Raw genomic sequence first — 18,821 nt, 5'->3', positions numbered from 1 at the left:
CACACAATTGTTTCACTGACGATGTTCTGCAGTAAAGCTCACCGAATAAAATACTTGTGAACCACTGTAAAAGAATTACAGACAAATTCATCTGGAAATAAAATGATACTTTCAGGCTTATGAAAATACAGAGGATAAGATGATGCATAAGATATTTTGAGTGTCTGACTTTTTTGGAACGAACAGTGGGAAAATGCAAAATCATCTTGCTTTTCCAGCCAAGGAACTACTTGGCAATACAGCATCAAAATGTGAAAAGAAACGAACACCGTTATGGAAATACCGACAGCAAGTCATGTCCTCTTCGAGCTCGGGCAGCGAGCCGTAGACCTTTTGTTCCCAGTGGAGCCAGCAAACCACAATTTGCTCTCCAGTAGATAGTTTAATTCCTTAGTCACCTCTTCCTCCCACGAGTCATTCTTGCATGGGGGATTTACAAATGCTCTCATTCTTCAGAGTAGTAACACACTGTTGATTAAACTGGTATTGAAGATGTTTATTTTCCCCTGGAGGGTAATTTTTACTTGACTTAAGCTTCTTTTCCAAGGCCAGTTAGGGCCAGCTCTGTTGATTAGTCTGTGATGTGACTTGACTGGACTGACATTATTAAATCATTTCAGAAATACCGACAAACAGATGTCAAATGGCAGTAGTCTTTTCTGCTCTGCAGGCCAGTTGAACGGAGTACAGCCAAGAAACTATGTCACAATTTGGACTGCCCTCTTAGAGGAATTTAGTCATGAGTATGACTAACTAGCTGCCTCTGAAATTATCTATTTGAGGCAGAGTTAAATGATAATCTGAGGTCCCCTTATCCCAGGAGGAGAGGCCAATGAATGCTAAATTAATGGAAGATATCAGTAATTTCTCCTACGCTAAGGCAAGGGCCTTTACAACAGTTTTCACCGTTAGCTGGGAGGATGTGCTGAGCCAGGACCAAAACTTTACAAGAAGAACTTTTAGGGCATGGCAGGCAGCAGGATGTGGTTTATGCATTTTGTTTTCTGTTAACTGTTTTGCTGATGAAAATTAAAGCTATTCTTGGATGAAGGCAGGGAGCTTCGGCTGAGAATCTTACTTGAATGAGCTGGTCAGTAAGAGCTTGTCCTATGGTTAGAGCTCTGCATACCATGATTTTGCCCCAGTGCCAGTGGTGTTTTAGGATCTATGAATAATAGATCTAGTATGATAGTAAATGTAAAAGCTAATTTTCTCGACAGTAGTTTTATTAACGTGCTGCAGTTGACTTGACAGTGGCAGAGTGATAAGGAAATAGCCAGTGGATGGTTGTGGTTGTGTGTTGGTTCTGACACAGTATTAAAAGCCTTGAATGAGGGAGAAAGGGTGAAAGGAGGAGGGAATAATGCTGGTCTTAAAGAAAAAATAAAGCTTGCTTGTTTTTGTTTGAGTTATATTTGGCTTCTCAAGATCTTAAAATTATAAAGCTAGCCAAAAAAATTGGAGCAAGTATTGCACCCTGGTCTTCCCACTGAAACCTGCCAGAGCCCTGGAGGTATTCAAAAGTTTGTTTAGAAGCAGTCCTGTATTTTGGAGCTTCTACTAATATTTCAGCAAAGTAATTTATTTTTTTCTGTCTTCAGTCTCTCCTCTATTTGACTAATTTACTCTTCTTAAAATTTCCTGATTTCCAGTACGTAGCTTTCAGAACAACATGAAGTTGTGAAACTGAAGCAAAGCACTTCTCTGATTTCACTGGCACTGTATTACTTGAAGAGGACTTAATTTGATTTTTCTGTGATTCTCACAGACTGCCACTAGCAGGTTGTCAAATCTTTGATATTTCCATTATTTTCTGATACTTTTCCGTGCTGTATCTCCAAGCACTTTAAGCATGATGATTAAAGATGATATAAAATTGAGGATCTCTGATGATTAAATAGACACTGCTAAATTTTCCATGCATCAACTTTTTTTTTCCCATAATCCAAAGTACACGTGTTCACAATTCTCTTTTGAAATGTTCCATCTGTTATATTTCATGGAGCAGTAATGTTTTTCCATAAGCATCAGTAGATATGGATTGCATGTTCCGAGGCAGAGTATTCCATCCTTGTATGATCTGTGCTCATCGGTCAAGTGTCTCATCGGTCATCAGAACTGCAGTTTTCTTTCCTTTTAATCAATCTTTATAGCGTACAGCCAACAAGCTCTATATTTTTATCAACGGCAGAATTTAAATGTAAAGTTCTTACAGGAAAAATTTATTTTAATGACTGGAAAAATATGCCCTTGGGAAAATGTAAGGCTAATGTGAGTTTGCAGGGTCCAGCTCTGAGCACACATAGGAGATGTGTTGGCTGACACAAGGACATATATTCTTCCGTTTGTTACCAAGATGAGAGAACTGTGTAGGTTTTGTGTCTTAACTGGAATTTGTTCAACTGCTTAGGAAAAAAGTAAAGACTAAGTAAATACGTCCATGTCCTTCGAGTAGAGTTATGTTCCTCTCATATTCTTTGGATGGATGCTTTGGTGCCATTAAAAATCATCAGTGAAAGTAGGTCACTACTGAAGCAAGTAAGAATTTTAGCAGTTACTTCAGTGAAGTCATATTTACTAATGTATGGAAAGGGGCTACAGGGACAGGGTGCAGTTAGCAATTTGATATACTGTACCTATGTTGGCTGACCTTTCTTTCTTCCTCTACTGAATTTTAGTTTACCTTTAACCTTTCTTTTGCATTTCTTTGCCAGGGACTGGTGACCGATACTCAGGATGATCTGATGAATGGTAATTAGTTATGTTTTGATTGCTTTCAATGATCTGTCCCATTTCTAAACTAGGATGATATCTGAGAATATAAAGGCTACTTCAAAACAAAAGACAAAATGGTTATTGAGGAAACTCTAAATCTTTTAGGACACTGTCCTTCTACATAGCTTCTGCCTCAGGACATTGCAGTAGGATTCTTGAATTTGGCAGAAAAACCTGTAAGGCCATATGATTTTCTAACGGCCTTTCAATTTTTACCTGTTTACCTTTTATAGATAAAAGGTCATTTTGTCTTTTACCTTAATGGTTTCCTTTAGATAGGTTTGTGCAAAAGCATCTTAATACGTGGCTGTTTCGATGGGAGTATTTAAAGCAAATGTGAACACACCAAGGAAATGCTTTGAAATGCCGTAGAGAAAAAGGTAGAAGCTGACCATATTGTCTTCCTAATCATCACTGTTTGAACTGTCTCTGACCAGTCCATCTGACTGGAGAAATCCCATTCTGTACTAAGGATAGAAAGCGGTTTAATTAGCATGAACAAAGTAAAATGCAAAGGTGATTTCTTCCCTGCATCTGGAGAATATTCTATTGTATTTTTCACACCCTAAAGGTCTTCTGTATTTTGACATTGCAGCACTTATAATGAAGGTGTAGAAATCCTTATAATACTCTATAATTATGCCTCATATAATCACTTTTGTAGGGGCTGTTTCTACAAGGGTGTGGATAATAACAAATTTCTTGGCAGGGAAACTAGTTCTCTGCAAGACAGTGAAGAGAAAGACCTTCAAAAGTGTATCTGAATATTTGCTTCATAGACAAAACTGCATATGATTCCTGAAATAAAGCAGAGGTAATTCCCTATGCTTGTGCAGAACAGAACCAGCTCAGCAGTAAGGTTTGTTAGTCACAATTAAGAGCTGGTAAGTAGGGGTGAGACTGAGTTTCCGTGAACACCACTCATTGCAGGGACTGGTGTTGTCTGCTTGGAGAAAGCTCACAGCACCATCTCGCTGAGGGTGCAACGGCCCTGGTGTTCATCTGTCTGTGACATGGTAAAATAGTTGCTAAATTGCAGCCTGTAGAGAAAAAGTTACATTTTACCTGTCCAAGGGCGAATTGTCAAAATCCTCTTTTCTCATAAAAGTATAAAAAAAAAAAAAAAAGACCAAACAGAAGTCAGTCTAAGTCTCGTTCCCAAGAGCATGTAATGTTTGCCATAATGCTGCTATTCTAATGCTGGAAAGGGATAAGGCTATGGTGTCACATCCATGTCTATCTGCAAGTGTCATTACTTGAAAGCAAAGAGTGCTCCAGAAAACCAGTGCAATTTGTTTAAATCTTCAAAGGTTTTTAAACCTTGATATAATAGAAGGTTGTGTGCAGAAGACAGCATGTTTTCAGCTGGCTACAGCAATGTACCGAAATATTTCACATTATGTTTCCAGGCCTCCTAAAGAACATGGCACTAACTTTGCTTAAGCTGAACCTAAGTATCCCTTGGACTCTCCATCGATCCTAGGTTTACAATATATTTTGCCCCAAGGTGGGAGGCACAAACCCCTGATAGTATTTCTCCAGGCTTTTCCCGAGCAAAAGCTGGTGAGGATGGAGGCGTCAGAGGGGACAGGACAGTGCTCTTTGAGAGACTGAGGATATTTCCACAGTTCTTCTAGATCTTGATAAATGCTTTTAGAAAACCTTGTTGAGTTTGAAGAATGGACTAATCATGTTAGAAATTACTTTTGGCCTCCTCCACGCATAGTTTCTTTGAGACTGCTTGACTGTGGAAAATCTTTGACTGATCTTTTAATTAAAAGCTCTTTTTTTTTTAACCGAGGAGTTGAAGCTCTTTCTGCTTTGAAGTGGGCAACTTTTTATAGGTAAACATCTCATTATGTTATGAGATTTCTTCCTCTCTCCCCTTCTGTCTCATTTCTTTTCTTGATGCGTCTCATCCTGTGTTGATAGTTTTAATGATTCCAACCCAGTTCCTGGTATCAGCTGTTCAGGACAGTGCTAGCTGACTCCCTTATCGCTATACTAGGCAGAGCTAAAGCTCTAGAGCTCTGGAAACTAAATTGCAGTCCTCTCCCCACCCCCTCACCAAAGCAGCCTGGGAACGACAATAAAACTGGGTTTATTATGTGGTCATCACATCTCAGTAAACAAAAGGCAGTTGTAATACCAATACTGGTTATTTAAAAAAAAAAAAAAAAAAAAAGGCCGCTAGCTTTTAAGTTCTGTTTTAGGGGAGGAGGAACACCTTTCATGTTTTCCATTTTTGATCCCTTTTTTCCCCCTCTTTCTGGATTAGTAGGGTTTGAGAATTTGTGAGGAAATAAGTTATTTTGGCTCAGTCAGCCCTGGCCTTTCGGCCGAGTGTGGGGCAGCATTTCCAAGCTGGAGGGTTCAGGTCATGGTTTCCTAATACAAAGCACTCAACAGCAGTGCTCTGTAAAGGCGTTTGCTGCTCCCGCAGTGGTACAAGCTGAAGTGTTTATGGGAAGGACAGTGAATTAGATCAGGATCTGCCTTTAACAAAGAAAGCAAAAGTGGCAAAAAACCCATGCAGATACTTTTATAGTCATATCAGCCCCATGATTCAATTCACAGCGTGGCCTCCTGAACAGTTAAATAGACAGGTTGAATAAATTAGCCCTCTAATTGTGAAAATGTTGATATTATGCATTTCCCCCGCATAAAAGTGCTTTTTGGTTACCCTTTGTGCTTACAGATGTGATGTCAGGCAGATTTTGGTAACATAGAGGAGTTATCCACAGCACATGGGTTGTCTTGAAGGAGCAGATTCTTCTCATTTCTCTTTCCTGTTAGATCCTTGGACCAGGAGGCTTTAGGTAACTCTTCTTTTTCATGAACTTCCAGCCACAGATCAGATGTTGACATTCAGTTGGGGCATCCATTGTATATGCAGTGTATATGGAGGCATGTATCTACTTCCTACTCTGTGATGACCTTTATTAACTGAAACTTATATGATTAAATTTAGGGTTGTTTTCATGTTTGTTTGCTTTTTGGTTTCTTGTACTTCTTGAAACATTCAACACTGGTATTCTATCTAGTATAATCTTATTTTCCAGAAATGAAAGTACAGCTGTCTTGTCACCTCTCCTAACCCAGTAATGGCTGATCGATGAACTTCTGGACTAGATTAGCTAGGAAGCAGTTCTGAGCTGAAGAGAGTTATCTACTTGTCTGCAAGCTAGAATCAAGGAAAAACCTGGGATTCTTACTCCGGCTAGCAGTCATTTATCTCAGGAATAATCCTAGTACAGCCATATGAGTTGGAGAAATGAATTTTCTTCTTGCACCTTAGAGCAAATCCTCTGCTTTTTCTGAACAGCACTGTCCCGGAGGAAGTGTTAGTAAACTTCAAGGATGTCCCCCAAAGCACTTGCTAGTCACCTTTTGGACAGCAGAAGCCTCAAAACTAACAAGTAGGAAAACAAAGGAAACCCCAAACTTACCAACGAGATCAAACTAAAAATCCCTTATTTCAGTGAAACATCAGAGATTTTTGTCTCTGTTCACTGAAAGATTCATTTATGGATATTTTTCTCAGGGTTTTTTTTGAACAATTGTCTAAAAAACCAACCCAGAACAGAGTTTGGCTTAAAATTAATTTTGCTGTAGGTATGAGATGATTATACCTGATGTCATCTTGTTTTGACAGGTGCATAGGCAGGAAATGTTCCAGAACAAACAAAATCAGGAAGTTTCACAGTACACAGAAATCCCTATAATTTAGCATGCTAGTTGCACAAGTATATGAAGTCAAAGCTCTCTTAGGGAATACAAAAATTATATATATATTTTTAATCGTGAACTTGGATGGTTGTGGAAACTGTAAAATGGGATACAAAGAAGCACCAAATAGGGGTGACTTTACTTTTATGCTGGATTTTTGTAACTTCCACCATATTAATTTTGAGATAGCACTACATGTGGAAAGTTTTAATCTTACTTTTTTGGGGGGTACACAAGTAATATAGTTAGCAGGTGACTTAAGGTTTTTGGCAGGCCCACTGGTATTAATGGTTCCCAAAAAAGGAGACATGAGTTTACCGGAGGGACATTCCAGTAAGTGTATGATATAGAGTTTCTCTGAACATTTGCTAGACCATTTGCTGTGGATGTCTCAATGTTTGTTATGCCAGGTTGCTGGGTGCTCTAGAAATCCAAAGCAGCGCAGTGGTTTTAGTTGCAGTTACACTGGTAATGTGCACCCACGTTGGCAGACGTGATGTACATTGTTTGGTTATTCCATGGGGTTTTGTATGCCTCGTTTCAGAGCTGAACGCAGTGGTACCCTCATGATTCTCTTGGTGCCAGAAGCTAATGGCACAGTGAAGCCACTTGGATGCTTCTTGACTCTAGAGCAGATTTGAAAGGGAAACTTGTATTTGTGAAAGCAAAGACTGCGCATGCCAGCTAAGGATACATACGCATAGAACAATTCTTGCCTTCTCTTAGCTTTGCCAATGTACTTCACAGATCTCTCTTTGTTCCTTAAACTTCTGATCAAAAGTTCCCTCTTGACAGTACAACCTGCACTGTTTTTGTACTGGGTACAAAACTGTATTGTGTTCAAGACGGGCATATCCAAGCTCAAGTTTTCATTTTGAGACTTAACAAACCTTCAGAAAACCCAAGTAAATAGTGTAAGAAATGTTCAGAGGAGCTCTTTTGTATGGACATTGGCCTCTGTCTCAGGGTAGAGATTTTTAGCTGCTACTCCTGTTACTCAGAGAGGAATTGTATGTGAACAGGCCCATAAAGAGGAAAAAATCAGCTGAAATACACAATGAGACTTTGTGAACAGGATTTTGATCAGATCTCATCTCATTTACCTTCTGAATGCGACCTTGTTTCCACTGTAATAGCATTGAGCTGTCACACTGTGAACTTGAGCTTCAGTTCTTGTTGTTGTGGCTGTGCTAAGAGCGTGGAACCACCAGATGCCGAGAAGAGCTGATCATCTTTTTCTGTTTGCATTTTAACACTTTTTTGGGGAGGGTTAAATGTGACTTTCTATGTGAGCAGGAACAAGATGATAGAGTGGTCAGGGAGAATCCAATAAGCTGAAAATAATGTATTTGTGATCTTTAAGAAATTCCTTGGTTGTGCAGCAGAGGCTCCCTGGGTACCTTCTTTTCTAAAAGCACTGTATAACTTGCTGTAGGGGACGGTGTAAATAGGGCCTAAGCGTACTGAATGATACATCTGTACATTTTTGCTTGGTTTAGATGCTAAAATTTGAACTAAATGGAGATGCTTCAAATACAAGGTTGTCTCTCCTATTGGGTTACATTCCTGCCATGGGAGAGTCTCTTCTAGTGGCCACCCTTCAAAAGAATGTCTTACCAGTAGTTCATCTGCAAATTTAAATTGATGAGAAATACTTCTGTCATGACTTAGTCTTTGAGTTACTAGAATAGTGCCTTTTCTTGTGTGCTTCTTGCACCCCAGATCTCTAGACTCATATCTTGTAATTAAAAAATAAGCCAACGTTTACAAAGTCCTCAGCTCTGTCTGTCAGTGGTCTCTGTAATTTTAAATTAGCAATTGCTCAGATCAAGACACTGCTGCTTTTTCTTTGGAACCTCTAATAGTGCAACTTTTCAAATACAGGTATCTAGGGATCTGTTGTTCACTAATACTTTGCAATATAATTTTAATTTCTTTCTTTGGTCTCTTATTCTTTTCATCTTTGTCAATATCAATACCTGAGTTGCTTCCCTACAGTAATTCCATAGATCAGAATCTTTACATTAAGTTTTTTAGCCTTTTCCTCCTGCTGCATATTGCACCGATTCCATGGGGAATGTAGTCGGGTCCTCCAGACAGTCCAACAGACCATTAAAATTCTTCAGAAAAAAAGAGTTCATGCTATAATTACTTTTTAGTCTCAGTGTTTGCTAGGTGATTAGAAGGCTTTATTTGTGCAGATGCTTCCATATAATTAGTGTTAGATTATCAAAACCACCTTTGTTGTTCTGCAGCCATCTCCTTGTCTTTTTTAAAGCTAGGTGGAGTCCAAGTGAACCTTCCCAAAGAGTTGCTGACCTGTAAAGGTGTTGGCTCTATGACTAATACTCTGCAAATAGATTAATTCAGGAGAACCATGGCTGGCCAAGCCTAGGTTTGCTTTGTTTGCTGTTGCATAAAGACCAGGTAGGAGAGAGCATTGTCTTTCTGTGGGACCACCCTCAAAGAGGTGGAAAATGGTATGCTCTTCTGAGTTATTGAGGATTATCCAAAGAAGTATCCAACACTCTGGTCAATGAGAAATGCTGACTTGTTCGGCTCATTCCCATTTGTATATCAAGCAGATCAAGCTGTCATAGTTTCTCAGAGTAAAACAGTGTCATTCTTTATCCTGAGTTTTGCCTAAGCTAATGGTGGACCAGAAGTTTTAGACATTTCACTCTTAAATATGAAGTTCTAAACAGCTTAAGAAGCATTGAAAATAACAGTAGATGCTAATCTGTGTCTCTTGGCACATATCTCTCTAAAAATCTGGCCTTCTGCATCCAGTCCCACCTCATTCTAACCCTGAAGAGGCACTTAGAACTGATTCAGATCTTCATGAGTTGATTTAGTAATGTGCATCCATTCAGTATTTATTATCAAGCTGTCCTACTGTCAGCAGACCTGGATGTTTAAGGATAGAAGCATTACACAATGTGGCAGAACATGAATAGGGATTTTTGCCTCTGTGTAGATACCTCTGTGAAAGAGCACAGCAGCGCAGGTAAGGGTTGCTGTTATACGTGCCCTACTTCTCAGCAGTTGTTTGCTTTTTCTTATGCCACCATGGAAATGTGTCAGTTTGTTTCCTGTTAATTAGGATATCAGAAGATCTCTGGTTAGCAGGGAAGTTGTTTTTTAACTGTTTCATTTACTTAAAGGAAAAAAAGGGCAGGGAAGAATAGTGCGTTTCAATGAAGTAGATAAGGGTGCAAAACTCTGAAATCTTTTAATGAAAAAGTACTTTAAAAGAGCCAAATGTACACCAATCCTCCTTCTGTGCTGTGTTGTGATCATCTCCCAAAGGATATTCCTAGTTCACTCTTAATCAGTCTCAACATCAATCTCGGGATCAGTGCTGGCGCGGGTTGAAAGTGATCTGCCAAGTCCCCTGGGCTCTCAGTTAAGCTTTGAGCTCTTGGTGGCTTAGCCACTTTTGGAAAATAGATTTTAAGCACTAAGTTAATTAAGTTCTTGAAAACTTGACTCTGAGTTGACAGAAGACAGAAAATATAGCTATGTACTACTTTATAGTAGGGAGTCAACAGAGAGTGCAATGACTCTAAGCTAATACCATCTTTTTGGATTTCTCTGTGACTAAATTCAGGTCAACAGTGTCATAAAGTCACATATTAATGCATTGTGTTTAATTGTTCATTGTGTGGCTGGAAATCACCTAAGTGGCACTTGGGTACTGGAGTAATTTTGAAAATGGCACATAAAAGCTGCTGTTACGTGCCTTGTAACACCAGCTTGTAAATCTGTTGTGAAAGCCTGACTCTTCAGTTCAATGTCTAGTGGCATTCTAGATGCTTTCAGACATCCCAGTTGCTCTCTGTCTGCCTCTCAAGCACAAGACAGGCCTCCCACGGATACTGTCAAATCTTTCAGTTCAGTGAAGGTATTTTAAATATACCTAAAGGGCATCTGAAATGGCACTAGACATCCGTATTTTGGCTTCCTACACTAGGTGTTATAAACCAGGTGAGATTAAGATACACCTGTGACCCAGGTTTGTTTTGCGTAAGAAACTCAAAGTTGGCTAAAAATTGTAATAGGACCTTACACAGGGAAGACTGAGCAGCTATGAGCACATGTCTGCATTACCTGTCTGTTGCTGTATGTTGCCGGTGCTACTGTGGATCCTCAGCAAGATCTGGGCAAAGCCTGAGTAAGTGCAGTCAGTCCGAGTCCAGGATCTACCCAAGTCACAGCCACTTTCCCTCAAGGTATTGCAGGAATCACTTTTCTATGTGAGGCTTGGGAGTCCTGTTCAGATGGCAAAAATGATTAAAATATCTTAGCACATGGGAACAGAATTCCAGACCAATGGAAGAATTGCAGTCTTTATTTGGCAGAGAAGCGATGAGTTAGTGCGTGATCTCTTGTTGCAATCTCTCTTGTTTCGCTATCCCTTTCTGAGGTGGGAGGGATGGCAAAGAGAAACAGGACAGTGAAATATCTGGTCTGTTGTAAATGCAGGAGCTGGAATGAAAGAGATGTAACAGTCCTCCTAGAGCAGCAAATAATCGTGAGAGTACAAATATGTCTGCAGGCAACAGTTTGCCTTTTCGAAACGTATGACTTTAACATTGCAGGGTGCTATGAATAGCTTTCTTTTATTTCATGTTATCCTGCCCTTGCAATTCAAATAAGGTATCCATTGTTTAAAAACATCACACCAAAGATGCATCTGTCTTTGTGCTTTAGTCTTACATGACTGAAATGCTTTCTGAAATGAATCAGTGATCAGCATGATTAAATTACATAGATGAACTCTACATGCGAGGAGACTTAGTACCGACTTAAAGCATGGAAGAATGAATTACTAACATGGTTTTTAAAATATGTTGAAGAAGAAAATATGTTCTTATTGTTCTTAGTTTAAGACTTGGCAGGATTAAAATTTAGGAAGAAAGTATAAAATGGAACATTCCCTGTTAATTCAGTCCCTGGAACAGCAGAAGCCCATGGCATTAACCTCTGGGTTATTAATATGTTGATGGAGGGAGGGATTAGGATAAAGGGCAGGTTGTGGGACACAAATGACACAAAGGCCAGAGGCAAATAATCTTGTTTTGATTCCAGTTCTAAAAAATAGATTCAAGGCAGAAATTAGAAGGTGTTTCTGTGGTCAAATGAAGTCACTTCCCAACTGAGATTCTTTCTCTTCTCTGGGGTTGGAAAAACAGGTATTTGAACAGTTAATTATATAAGAGTCAAGTAAAATAAATGTAACTTCAAGGCTAGTGCTTTACTGGGGAGGCAGTGGTATGTGCTAACCCAGAGCACATGGAGTGTGAAGGCAGATAAACTTACTGAATCTTCTTTCCAAAATGTCATGTGTGTCCCCCCTGTGACTGTGGTAAAGTGTAACACCTTCTCTCCCTTACTCTGCTATCACTGTAATTACATTAGTGGTACTGCATGGACTTGACTTCTGAACAGCAATCCTGTGTGTTCCACATTGGGGGACTGGGAAATGATTTTCTCTATTCCATAGTCAATTTTCTTCTGGATGTGGATGCCCCTGTGGGAGCTGATGCAGCAGGTGCTGAGAGCTTAGATCAAATATAGATCATTATGTGGAAAAAGCGAAGAGTAATCCTGTTCCTTCCTTCTGTGAAAAACATTGTAGCTGTGCTGAAAATAGGATTATAATGGCCTAAGATCATCATGAGGGGTCAACTTTTATCTCATTAAAGTCCCACTTTGTTTCTGACACCAGCGGAAAGTCAGCCAGTATTCCCTGGCAGAAAGTGATGCAAACAATAAAGCTGCACAGCAGGCCACCAGCCAGGAGCTCCAGGATTCTGATCCTTACTGACTTACTGTGACCTTGGGTGAGGCATTTCATTTCTCTCTCCCTCCCTTTCTTGTAATCTAGAGTTAACATTTATGTTTCAGAAGATTTTTGTCAAATAGCTGTTAATTTTAAAGTGCTTTGAAAATTATAATCTCTGTATATGTGTTAAGGTTTGGCTGATACTGATACTGAAAATGGAGGAATTCTTACTGAGTGCCAAGGCGAGGAATGTGATGATAAGGTGACCTCAGTCTGAGCAAAACAGTTTTGCAGGCAGTAACTCTGTGGAGTAATTCAGGAGTAGTTACCAGTTCCTCTGCAGTGGGGGAACACAAACTGAGCTCGTTAGCTGAGGGAGTGTGGGACTGGGAGAATGGGAGGTTAGGTGTGGTGCAAAGGGAATGAGAAATACAGTGTCGGGCAGAGGTAGCCTGAGCTTGGATACATGGGACAGTGGGAAAGAGGTTGTGTTCAAATTTCCAAGAGAATAGTTAAGCTAACAGGTTGGGCAGGGTAGATGAACAGTGAAAATGGGAATGGAGGTGCCTAGCACCATTTTGACGATACAGAAAAGTATTTAATAGTTTGGATTTTTTTTTTTTTCCAGAATATCTCCTTCAAGATGTAAGACTGATTGTTTTTTCTTCCCTGCTCAAAACAAGCAACGCTTTCTAGGAAGTGAAGTTCTGCATGATTCCAGCCACTTCAAAGTGTGGTCTAGATCAACCCTAGATTGGGTTCTGCAGCTTGGCAGGCACATGTCTGTCTGGTGTCTCCCATAGACCACAACCAGTGCGGGGTGCTGAGCTACTCAGGTCACCAGGGTGAGTGGTGACCGTACAGCCCTAAATGCAGTTCCCACACAGTGGGTGCCTTGGGCTGTGGGGCTGGTAGTTCCGTTTAAAACTGCTACACTGCTTAATTTCAAGGTTATTCAGAGGGGGAGTTGCCCATAAAATAGACTTTAAAATAGTGCTTATACTTGCTTTGGTGCTTTGTAATCAACACACACATGCATTCTAAACTACTTCTTTTCTGGGCTCTCTGTGGCTTTTTAGTATTGCATGGCACTGTTTTGAGGAGTGCAGTGACATACGTAAACACTTCTACCTCACGAAAAAAACAGGTTGGTTAATGGTTATTGATGGATAGCAAATGCTTTGTGATTTACGACAGAACAAGTCAGCAGAGCATGGAGTCTTACAAAACACATGGGACAGGTTGAGTAAGCTCAGAAACTGCACTGGTTGGCAAACTGGCGAAGTACAGATAATCCCAGTTAAAAATCCTTAATTGTTATTCTTATGTATGCATTTTCCATTGCTCAGGATCATGTTGCAATTGTCATCTGGTGGTGATTAGAAGCACACAGGTATTGCTGCCGGAAGTGCTATGTTTCTCTTAGGAAAAGGTGGTTTTCTCAGTGCCATGCAATTTGAATCAGTGTGTAGTAGCATCATTAGTAGATCCTTGTAATGGATCTAATACTGCCCAGTCAGCATTACCCACTACTTACATAATACTACACAGTCATGTGCTGACCAGATGACAGTAGTGTCATTGCACTAGTTTGGGCATTTAAAAAAAAAGAAAAAAAATTGGGGCACTTGCTTTGTCACAAAATTTTATTATAATGGTAGAAAATCCCCTCAGATTGAATGAAAGTCCAGGACATAAGAGAAGACTTTAAATCCACCCCTTAGGCTCCATCAAAGAAGATCTTTAACCATTTGTAATGTGTATTTTACATCTTAAATTTGTAGTAGATTATAGCTTGTGTGAGTACTACTTCTCTGCTCTGGACACGTCCTGCTGTACGTTCAAGACACTCATTCAAACAAGACCTTGTGCTCTCTCGCCTGGTCACCTGGGGGTCACCCCACGGGAACCTTTGCCTCTGAGCAAGAAGGAGCTCTGCCCAGGTGGTATTTCTGTGCTGGAAGCGACACATGGCATCATGGTCCATTCAGTTTCCCTCTTGTCCTTCATCTTATGGTGTTAGTTGTGTCTCTGCTGTGCTCCTGCGCAGAGCTCAGTGTCAATACTGCTTACAGGTGCCACAACTTGGCTGTTGGGAGCCCTCGGGTTAAGAAATGGGATGAGCAGTGAGCTGGGGGCCCTCAGCTCTGACAAGCGAAATGAGTCCTCAGGTCTGGAGCTGCACCAGCAGCCATTTGAGTTGCCGAGGAAGAACTCCCATCTCCGCTTGCGCTGCGCCTTTCCCTGGGAGCCCGGCGCTGCCTGGGTATGTTGGTGTCTCCAGCTGTAGATGACTAAATGAAGCTGTGTGGGCTGCTCGCTGTCCGGCCAGACTGTCCCTGCTATCTCTTCCCATAAACACTGGAGCCTTTGTCCCTGGCCTTATCGTGCCCCTGCCATCACAGAGCCCTTTCTGTGCTCTCCTGCCAGCACAGCGCCTCTGTGTTCAGGGGTCTTTTCTTCAGCCGCTCTTTGTCTCTGGGTGTTTATTGTGCCTGCTGCAGAGTGTGTTTGTTTGGGAGAGAGGAGGAGGGGCTCCTGTTTGTGTGGGGTTTATAAACCCTGTGCATTCTTCAATAGAGATGCTGAGCAAACTGGGTGGTGTTAATATTAACCCTTCACTGACCTGTGTTACTGACAGTGCATCACTGCACTGAGATTTCTTCAGTGTGAAAAATGCTGTGGGAGGGTTATGAGTTTGCTTGCTATGTAAGGCAGGGAGTCTGCTTTCCCCTTCGGTTTTTTTTTTTTTTTTTTTTTTTTTTTTTTTGTAAATGCTGCACATGTGTATCAGCAAAGAGAACCTCCCAAATGTGGGGAGGTGTGACTGATTCTAGGATCTCCCCTCAGAGTGCTTCTGGAACTTGTTTTTATTGCAAACACTGGCTCCCTAGCCCTTTCTGTTTGCATAACTGGCCCTTGCATCCTGTTTATGTGGCTACAGCAGACAATCTCCCTTCATTGTACCATATCCCAAAACTTTATGGCTCTGTACTTTAGGGCTTTTTCTTTTGAGTAAGGTCCTGAAAACAGGAATGTCTTAAATTCACGATGTTCACTTGTAGTGCTGTATAGTACCTCCCCTTTGAACCAACTTCTTTTCTTTAACCAGCTTGTTAATACTTTCATGGTTAGGATGGTTCTTATTGTTTCTTCAGTATCCATGGTCCCATACTCCAAGAGAGCACTTTGAAAGATGAAGATCAGCAACTCAGAAACTTTATTTCCATTTCCTTAATGCTTTGTATTAAGTTGATTGGGGGGAAATAAAAAAAGCAACCAACAGTGAAACAGAACAGCATCAACTTTCTACTGTCCTTTTGCTCTTGCTCCATAAGAGGATGGAAACTTATAACATGGAAAATGTCTCGTCCATCTCTGCAAGAAGCTGCAGCAACACAATTGTCTTAGTGTTAGAAGTTCCAGCAGAGTTTTGTATTTCTCTGGACCTATACTCTGCATAAATGTTTCAGAGCTTTTTTTATGATGATCTGCATAAACTGAGCACAAAATAGTTTTATATGTGATAAAATACTCATGTGTGATAAGAAAAGTTACCATCTTTTAAAAAAAATAAATCTTTAAGCTACTGAACTTTTCCCTAGAAATTAATAGGTTTAAATGCAGCATTTCACAAAATAGTGTAAAGAATTTTTGTTTTCAAATAATTAATATCAGATTGCAGTTCATGTATTGCAGCATCTACATGTTATATTATTACACTGGGAAAAAGTTCGGCAGACTGTTCCTTTGCAGGAGGTGGGAGAGGAAGAAATGCAAAGTAATACAAGCCTTTGAAACATGAATCCGCACACTCAGTCATGACTAAACCTATTCAAACATTCAGGTGTTTTTTCCAAGACTGCTCTAGGCTCTAGTGTTGTGTGACTTGTTTTTGTTATGAACGAACTCAATTTGCCTCATCTCTTTCTCTTCAAGGAACAGTTTCAGCTGCAAAGCGCACGGGGATTCCAGCACCCCGGGAGATATCGTCATCTGTATCCAGAGAGAGAGCTGTATTGCGTGGTCAAGCCAATACTAGGAAAACACAACCCAGCCCCACCTCTTCTGGTACACCGACTCCTACCAAACATGTGCGCCCCACTAGCAAGTCCAAGCAAGAGAATGAAACTGGTGACAAGGCTGTTCTGGAATCTCAGGTTAAAGAACTGCTGGCAGAAGCAAAGACGAAAGATTCTGAAATTACCAAACTCCGCTGTGAATTGAAGAAATGCAAAGAGAAAGGGTCACTTAATGCTGAAGGAATGGGTGCATCCAACCAAAATTTAGAAACAGTATCACCTGTTGACATAGATCCACTAATACGGACCCTTCAGGAAAAAAACAGGACTTTTCAAAAAGAGCTTGCTAGCCTGGGAGAAGAAAATCGTGTTTTGAAAGAGAAATTGCTTTATCTAGAGAACTCTCCTCTCTCAGACACAACAACAAGCAGTGGAGGGGACAGCAGTCTCCCAACCCCAACTACCCAAGAATCCAGTTTTGGAAGCCCATCAAAAAATGTGTCGAGAGGTGAAGTGGATGAGCACAGGCAGCACATAAATGGGGGTGCACTGCGCAATTCGGGTTCTTCCAGCAGTGATGTGACTAAAGCTTCCCTGTCACCCGATGCATCTGATTTTGAACATATAGCAGATGTACCTTCCAGGCCAACATCCTCCAGCAGCAACCACTTCAAAGGTTCCAAATGCTCTACTTCAGGGAGTTCTCCAAATAATATTAGCGACCTTTCTGTTGCATCTCTTACAGAGAGAATACAAAAAATGGAGGAGAATCACCACAGCACAGCAGAAGAATTACAAGCCACTTTGCAGGAGCTGTCAGATCAACAGCAAATGGTGCAGGAGCTGACAACAGAGAATGAGAAGCTAGTGGAAGAGAAAGCTCTCCTGGAGACTTCCTTTCGTCAACATAGAGATAGAGCAGAACAGCTGAGCCAAGAAAATGAGAAGCTAATGACTCTCCTCCAAGAGCGATCCAAGAATGAAGAAAGCAGAGCTCAGGAGGAGAAGGTCCTTGAACTGGAACAGAAATGTGCAGAAGTTCTTGAAAAAGCACAATTTGAAAGAGAGAAATTGCTCAACATTCAGCAACAGTTAACCAGCAGCCTACGAAGCTTAGAAAGGGAGCATCAGGATGCCCAGCAGGTGATTAAAAGCCTGAGAGAAGAAAATGAGAAGCTGCTTAAGCTTCTAGAAGTGGAACAGCAGAGCAACAGCACAGTGACAAAATCTCTGGAGGACTGTAAGGTTGCCTTAGAAGGCCTAAAAATTGAGAATGGTTCTCTCAAAACTCAGTTAGAGAGTGAGAAGCAAAAGGCTGCAGAAATCAATGTGATGGGATGTACTACTGACAACTCTGAGGTGCAAGAGATGCTGAAAGTAGCCCACGCAGAAAAGGATCAGTTAGAAGCATCTTGCACTGAGCTTAAACAAGAGCTGCTGAAGGCAAACAGTGAACTGAAGCACGTTCAGGGTCTGCTATCTAAGGTAAAGCAGTAACAGCTGTAAAATATAATGGTTTTTTGTCTGTCCTTCCATAAATAGATCACTTGGCCTTTAGCTTGTTGTTGAGCCATTGATTGTAAGTTTCCAGGATTTAAATGGCATGAATGAGTTTCAAGTGGAAGCTCGGGTCATATTATATCGTCTCTGTTGCTATAGGCATATTTTCCCAAGAATAACTGTTAGCATAGCTCTGTTTATAAATTCAGGATTAAATTTCCCCTAATATCTTCTGCAGAATTTACTATTTTAGTAACTAGAATTGTGTTTATCAATATTGGAGCAAAGAACAGGTCAATACAAAAGTACTTTGATATTATGTGAATAAATATTAGTGAAAAATCACTCAGTAATCCAGATGGAGAGAAGGGCATGAGTAGTTAGCAGCAAATATTACATTCTGAATAATTAAGCATGATTAATTAGTAGTGAACTATAGGTGTGACTGGTCATGAGAACACAAGGACATGAGCTAATGCTCAAAGAAGCTGATATTTACACCAACTTGACTAATGATGCATGGTCAAGCTCCAGATGAGTTTATTTTCATAAAACTAATTTTACAAAACTGAGAAGTATTCTGGTTTGGGATAGGTAAAATCCTGGCCAAAAGAAATTGATTTATTTTAGAACTATTTTTTTCTGCTTCATTTGGTAGTTTGTATCTTTGCTCCAAGCAAGCATAAGTCAGTTACTCTTTCTGTTTTCGGTGTGTTTTCATGTGTATTTTCTTGTTCAGAAGAGAGCAGCAATGTGAGGAGTCGTAGAACAAGTGTTAATAAAGCACAAGCCAGTGATTATGTCCCACCACTGCAGAAAGAGTCATAGTCAGTGTGTGCAGCCTTTCCTGTATGGGGAAGGGATCACGAGAAGAACAGTGAAACTGGCTAGTTGCAGAGGAAGAGAGCATTGCCAAAAAGCACCTCCATGATTTGTGTGGTTTAGAAAATCCAGATGTCCTTTCAGCTTAAATAGGTGACCACAGCAAATGGAGTTAGTAGAGGAAG

General features: G+C 40.5%; 1 protein-coding gene across 4 annotated transcripts in view; it reads left to right on the top strand.

The window, feature by feature from the left end:
- The window catches only part of SPECC1 (sperm antigen with calponin homology and coiled-coil domains 1), an 89,156-nt gene that overhangs the window by 28,642 nt on the left and 41,693 nt on the right, over nucleotides 1-18,821 (top strand). For all 4 annotated transcript variants that reach the window (XM_026861447.1, XM_026861448.1, XM_026861449.1 and 1 more), the window contains one exon: nucleotides 16,232-17,799. In XM_026861447.1, coding sequence (XP_026717248.1) covers nucleotides 16,232-17,799 — 1,568 coding nt within the window. The remainder of the gene's footprint in view (nucleotides 1-16,231; nucleotides 17,800-18,821) is intronic.

This window comes from Athene cunicularia (genome assembly GCF_003259725.1).
Source record: "Athene cunicularia isolate RWA chromosome 19 unlocalized genomic scaffold, athCun1 chr19_part1, whole genome shotgun sequence".
Lineage (NCBI taxonomy): Eukaryota > Metazoa > Chordata > Aves > Strigiformes > Strigidae > Athene > Athene cunicularia.
Note: the sequence above shows the minus strand (reverse complement) of the source record. Positions and strands in the feature narration are given on the sequence as shown.